Source organism: Condylura cristata, unplaced genomic scaffold, assembly GCF_000260355.1.
Source record: "Condylura cristata isolate star-nosed mole 26May11 unplaced genomic scaffold, ConCri1.0 scaffold00038, whole genome shotgun sequence".
NCBI lineage: Eukaryota > Metazoa > Chordata > Mammalia > Eulipotyphla > Talpidae > Condylura > Condylura cristata.
This window is the reverse complement of record NW_004567139.1, coordinates 3,742,710-3,749,670: the sequence shown is the minus strand read 5'-3', so window position 1 is coordinate 3,749,670 and position 6,961 is coordinate 3,742,710. Positions and strand designations below refer to the sequence as shown.

The window sequence follows — 6,961 nt, the reverse complement described above, 5'->3', positions numbered from 1 at the left end:
GACTGAAAATTTCTTGGATCGAAAACTACAAAAGGGAGTAAACAGCAAGCCAAGTGACTGGAGAGCGAAGCTCATTTAGAAAGCAATGTACGTATTAAATATACATGAACATGATTATATACATATACGAAATAGTGCAAATGTATGGCATTCTAAACTCATTTAAGTAGTTTTGGCATTTAAACAAAGATCAAATCAAGCTTTAAGCTAGTAAGAACAAAAATTTTATTTTTAATTTTTAAATATAAAAAAGTAGCTAAACACAAGGATACAGAGCAGAAAAACCCTCATTTCATGTAGATTTTGAAAAATAAAAAATTTGGAATAGGGCGACTTTCTATCCCGCACTAAAATGTAAGATCTCTTTCCAGATTGATACTCCAAACTTAGTAACCTAAAAACAACTCAAAACTATGGAAAACATCATGACCAACTTACAGGGCCTGGGATATCAGCAACAAGGGCGGCTGACAGACAGATGGGAAATGTGCCGGTCGCCCCGATACAACCCTGCATCATATATAAACCACCATGAAAATAAAAGTGTCTACATTACAGAACTGTGAAACTTGTTAAAAAATGATAAAAATGACCAGCTGGGTGTCACTGGAGCACATGAAATAATGTAACACAGAAGGTTGATAAGGCTGGAAAATACTGAGATACAGTAAGACTCAAAACACAAGCTGACTTTCAGAAACAAAAAAGCTAGCCAGAGGAGGACAGCCAGCGAGGACAGCAGCACACTTCAGCGGGTGGCCTTTCAGACCGTGTGAAACAGCACAGACACATCCTCCCCCACCCCAACCCCCCCAAATCTAGCTGATGGAAAAGGGAGAGAAATAGGATAAATCAAAGTGAAAACGTATTTGCAACTCTCACGCCCCACGCAGCCTGGCGGCGCAGCCCGTCACACCGGGCTCCGCGCGCCCCCCAGCCCTGACACCCTGCCGTCAGCAGCTCGCTCTCCTTCCAGCAACATCGCCTCCTGCCAGACAAGTGTCCCACCTGTCCTATCCACCCGAGTCGGTGCTACTGAGCAGATTAGCTGGACTCAAGCGAAGCTGAGCACCGACCAAAAGGTCTGAGCTCTCAGCCCAAAGCGTAGACCTCAAATTCGCTCTCAATTCAGCATCTGATGATCAGTATTTGGCACTGTTGGATAAAAGTCTAATCAGAATTTGATCTGAGGCAGATGTAGTTAAAGCAGAACTCCGTATTTGCAGCCTACGATTTGGTTTCAAAATTTCAAAGCAGTTAGAGACAGTCCCACCTAAAGATATTTTTGACTTGAAAACATCAGTAACCAGAGCTAAAGAAACCAGGCAAATAGACTGACCAAAAAACTCTGGTTAAAAAGAAAAAAGTGAACCGACTATATCCATCTGATAATTAGCAAAAATGGGCCTTAATCTACTTTAAATAGAGGCGGATGTCTTTCTACACACTAAGATTTTTCTATGTCCATTTTTCCTAATCCTTAGAGCTTAACGAGAAATCATTTACTCTAGAAAGAAATACAGCTTATATGGCCACAGTCTAAAATACACTTATGATAAGTGGAAAGTAATGTCACTTAAAAAATTCTTGCAAGGTTACAGCATCACTCTACGTAACTCACCTGGCGCAGGGGTCTGCCACACCAGGAAGCGTGGTGAGGGCCATGCCCAGGTGAGAACTAACACTGCACAAAGAGAAGCAGTAACAGCAGTCTCCATAGAACTCTCTCTATTTATTAACTGTTAGAGCACTCACGTAATGCTCCAAATTAAAAACGGTGCAATGAAAGCAACTTTTAATATAAACAGACAGGAAGCTGCGATGCCAGCGGCCACGTGGTGCTGTCAGTAGGGAAAATAAAGCAGTCTGCGGATGAAGCACGGACGGGGACAGGAGAGAGGCGGGTTCAGACAGACAGTGACACGAAACTGTTGTACTGCTGGATGTTCCGTTTGAGGATATCTGAACACGGGCCGAGAACACGTTCGAACCTAGGTCGGTCCAGCTTGACACACTTCAAAGGGCCACGCGCAACCACCGTGGCGGCACGAGGGCGGTTCATCAGCAGGGCGATTTCACCTGCAGAAGGAAGGGGCCGGTGAGAGCAGGCAACTCCCGCGGGAAACTTTCCTGAAGACTCACTGCTGAGCAGAGAAAACTTAGACCAAGTCAGCCACATCTGCGCTTACCAAGACAAGAAGTAAACACCAGGTACGAGAGCACCAATAACCTAGCTAGCCCCTGCAAGGCAAAATCCAGCACTCTCTGAGAGGCAAAATCCACAATTAAAAAATAAAATTCAGGGTCTCCCTGGTGGTTCAACGGGCTGAATTGCATCATGAAGCTGTCCACAGCCACTGCCTTAGTTCCATCCCCAGCCAGAGTGACCCACAAGGCGCGGCAGACCTCTCCTGTCTCCCTGCTGCCCCCCTCAGCAGTGGATCTCAATAGATCTGTGCCCCACTCTGTCTCTGATGAATACTCTCACCTACCATACTTCTGGCCTGTTCTTACTGCACAAATAAATAAAATTCAGAAGACACAAATTATAAAAGACTATGCTATCACACTGAGGCGACTCAGACTATTTCTTTGTGCTGAGAAAACCCACGTACCAAAGTAATCAGAAGGCCCCAATCTTCCCACTTCCACAAACTCTTCATTTTCTGACCGACGCTGTAGCACAGCAGCAGAACCCTGCAGTTAAATGACCAAAAGCAAAGATAGTCAAAAAAAAGCCCCGACTTTGAAACACCCCATTCACTTTTAGCAAGACTTTGCTCTCAGCCCCCCAAAAAAGAGGAGGAAGGACCCAGAAATTATTTCCAATCCTGTGCTAACATGCTAAAAGACGGCAGAAAAGCTTGATTATCACTATGTGAGCTCTGATTTGCATCTGAACAGCAGTCCTTGCTGATGGGGTCTCTTCTCAGGTTAAGGCTCTTCAAGGTTTAGCCAAGAGGGCCAAATCCAAGCTCTCTGCCTATTTTTTAAATACAATGTTACAGGCCTGACACTGCGTTTATTTGCTCATTATCAGTGCAGCGTGGAGATGGCTGCTTCTGCACAGCACCGCAGCACAAACGCCCTGCAGCACAAACGCCCTGCACAGAACCAGAAGCCCTTCGCAGAAGAGCCAGACTCCTGGCTTAAATAGAGTCAATTAGCATCTGAGCCACGTTGACAGGAAATGCTCTTCCCTACCTAGCAGACAGCAATACCTGCTATACATCTGCATGTGAAACTGTAAAAAAAAGTTATCTTTTAGAACTGAAATTACCTCTGATCCTTGTTTGCAAGTACCCAAACATGATCTTAACAAGGAGGGTCCAGAACCATCATAAATTGTTCTGCTAAACGGCCGAGTTTGGTTTAGCTTGCGCATGAGGATGAATTTGGGTAGGTCAGCATATGCGAGAATTCTGACTCAAACTCATTTCAAAAGGACAAATAACTTAAACCATCAGTATTTTTTAAAATGAAGATTATAAAGCAACATTAGTCCCGTGTTTCCCTTTTACAGAGTCCTTTACCTCTAAAATTATGAAGAACTCATCCCCTGGTTCTCCCTGCACCACAATCTTCTGCCCATCCTCAAACTGGACTGGTTCCAATGCATCCGCTACAGTGAGACGTTCCCATTTGTCCAAAGATTCTGAAAGGCAAGAGTCGAGAGAATTTCTCCACATTTCCTGGTATTGCTAGAAATCTCATTAACAAAAAGCATAAAGATATGCAAATAGCTACACCAATCGTCGCAAATCAAAAACAGCACCTGTCTTCAATTACCCCTAGTCTTAGCAAGATCCTGTCATACCTACCTCTTCGATGGTTACTTCAATCGCCCAGATGCCATATATTAATTTACACTGGTGGCAAATACACAAAAAATATATCCTTAAAAATTAAAGACTGTCAAGGGCCTCCCTGGTGGTGCAGGTGTTAAAGTCTCAGTGCTGTCACGCTATCAACAGCTACTGCGGCCTGCGTTTGATACCTGACCAGGGAGCTGACCCCCAGGGCACAGCAGACTTCTCCTGTCTCAGACTACTGCTCCCCTCAGCAGTGGATTTCAGTTAATCTGCCTGTTCTGTGCACATCCACCCCTACCCCCGGCCCCTCACACTTCTGGCCTGTACTGCAGCTCTTCTATGCAAAAATAAAGAAAAAAATGTGTGTGAGTGTGCATATGTATAAAGTAAATAAAATGCTTAGTCTTTATTTAAAAGAAAAAAACAAACCACAAAGTCACTGATGAAGCAACAGAGGCCCAAGTCAGAGAGACAGTGTACCTACGGCGGAAGTTCACTTTGAGCCTTTCTGTCTAAGAGGAATCGGTAGCACATAATTCCAAAAAGCCCAATCATTTCTAATTAAGAGATTTAGGATAATGAGAAAATTGAACAGTTCTGAGTATTACTCCTTAGTCAAACTTCAACTGTCAAAAAGTCCATGTGTTTTTCATGACAGTAGCAAAAAATGGGTTAAGATATCTAGCTTTTATGAAATGCTCTAGGTTCTGATTAAGTAATGGTAAGTCTTCAATTTAATAATTCCCCATGCAATCTTCTAAAACTCACCTAGAATAGACACTTTACTGAGGAACTCCTCATACATCTTCCGCTTTCTCAGTGTGCTTCCCTAAAATGAAAGAATATTAGGTGATATCTCAAGAATTGGTAATTATCACATATGCTGTGGAGTAAACTTACAAAAGAAAAAGACAAAGCCAGAGAAGTCAAAGCTTGTTGCTGCTGCTTCTTAATATGCAACCAGTTTTATTTATGTTGAAAGAATAACATCTGCTCCACTCAATAAAAAGCTCTTAATAACTTGCCACTAAAAGCAAGGCCAGGGATATAGCCAAAGAAGGTTCCCAGCACCACTAGTTAGTGAAATGCCAAATAAATAATCTGTCCTCAAAAACACCAAGGAACACATGTGACTAGCGACACAAGTATGCCTAGCACGGAGCTTCCACACAACCATCTCCCCGGGGATGAAGAAACAAAGCTGCTGCCACGTACAGACAACAGCTGGAAGGCCACAGCCCCACACCTGGCCAGGCCGCATCCCGGGCAGCTCACCCCGGCCGCCCAGCAGCAGAGGGAAAGCACAGACCTGCAGCTCTCCTTACAGTCAACTGACTGCCTTACTAAGAATTCACACGTGCACACAGAAAATTTGCAAAGTACATCAGACTGCATATTATCAAATAGTCAGGCACTGAAAAGTTTAAGGAAACCACGTTAAGATGACCAACAGCATTAGCTGGGACTTACACCTCAAAGCTCCTCTCTAAGTTTGTCAAAGAAACCTAACTATCAGCAGACTGCTCCCACTCTATTTATTCCTTCAGTGAGACGCGACCTGACATTTACTCTACGGATAATCCACCTTCAACTTAGGGAAGCCAGGACTTATGACCTCGCCGGCTGACCAGGATCTGCAAAGGTTAGGTAGGTAGAGATGTGCCTCTCAGCAAACCGAGAGATTTCCAAACAAGCGCTGGCTACTACATACATGACATTTGTCGTTCTCATTTTTTCTGGCCACTTTGTTCCAAACCAACATGGTCTCAAGTGATACAATGAATAATGCAAAACTGGGCTTCAAGCAATCAATCAGTGAAAGTAAGGAATATGTCCATTTTAATTTGGAGATATTATTCAAAATGAGTTACACAATAATGAAATTTGAAAGCACTCCAAAACCAGAGTATCTTACCATGAGGATTCTTCTATAGCTGTCACGGTCGATGCCCCACAACTTCACATTGGTCTTTGCTTTGACAGTGGCTGCTCTCGGTGTTCCATAAATCAAAGCCAGTTCGCCAAAGCTCCCTCCTTCGCCAACACTGGTGGCCCACTCATTGTTGACATAGACCTACAAATGACACAAAAAGTTGATTTTCTACGTAGACACAGACTTAAGTATTAAAAAGCTTTTTGAGATCAGAACCCTAAACTCTGTTTTATAAAGTAGAATGTTTCCAGTACACAGTAGAGCAAAACAACTGACTTCTGACAACGAGCTAAAAAAATACAGTGTGACTGTACTATACCTGATCAATTTCCTGCTAAGAAACGCTCAGGGCAAGGAGGTTAAGCTAAAAGTACTAATGATGGTGCGTTCACCTATGGGATATCTGTGCTCAGCACTGCTCAGCATTCATCTCCCTAAGGCATCGATGTGACAATCACCCCATGACATTCCTGAGCCATCATCGGCAAGGAGACTCACTGAATCAGGAAAGCTCTACCAAGACTCACAGATGATGACAGGGCCACCGCACACACCACACTTTCATCACAATGTTAGCTTGTCTTAGACTTCCCATCTAATGGTAAAGAATTACCTTTTAAAATTTGTCATTAAGGCCCTCCCTGGTGGCGCAGCAGGTTGAAGCACAGCACAAAGAAGCTAAAGCCACTTCAGCATGAGTTCGATCCCCGCCTGCCCCGTAGGTGACCACATGGTACAGCAGACCCCTCCTGACCCGCCCATTGCTCCCCTCAGCAGTGTATTTCTGTACATCTACCTGTTCTGCTCCCCACTGTCTCTGGTGAATCCTCTCATTTCCTGCACCTCTGGTCTGTACCCCAGTTGTGTACATAAATAAACAAATCTTTAAAAAAAAATATATCTGGCAAAAGGTATAGGCAAAATCTGATATAAAAGGGTTGGACTAGTGAGTGCTTCAGATACGGTTACAAACACAATCCATCAATCAACACACTGACTTAAAGCATGACCAACATGGGCCTCCCTGGTGATGCAAGGGGTCAAGTCTCAGCACTATGATGCCATCAGCAGCCACTGCAGCATGAGTTTGATCCCTGCCTGGGGACTGACCCACAGGGCACAGCAGACGGCTCCTGTCTGCCCATGGCACCCTGCATCAGCAGTGGGTTTCAGTAGATCTGCTCCCCACTCTGGTGACTCCTCTCACCCCCTGCAC

The 6,961-nt window shown here is 44.1% G+C and overlaps 1 protein-coding gene across 1 annotated transcript in view; it reads right to left on the bottom strand.

The window, feature by feature from the left end:
- The window catches only part of PRKAR1A (protein kinase, cAMP-dependent, regulatory, type I, alpha), an 18,369-nt gene continuing 11,408 nt past the window's right edge, over positions 1-6,961 (bottom strand). The window contains exons 7-11 of the mRNA XM_004693459.2: positions 5,728-5,886; positions 4,581-4,641; positions 3,534-3,655; positions 2,616-2,697; positions 1-2,079 (exon numbers count right to left, since the gene is read on the bottom strand). Coding sequence (XP_004693516.1) covers positions 1,907-2,079; positions 2,616-2,697; positions 3,534-3,655; positions 4,581-4,641; positions 5,728-5,886 — 597 coding nt within the window. The 3' untranslated portion in view covers positions 1-1,906. The remainder of the gene's footprint in view (positions 2,080-2,615; positions 2,698-3,533; positions 3,656-4,580; positions 4,642-5,727; positions 5,887-6,961) is intronic.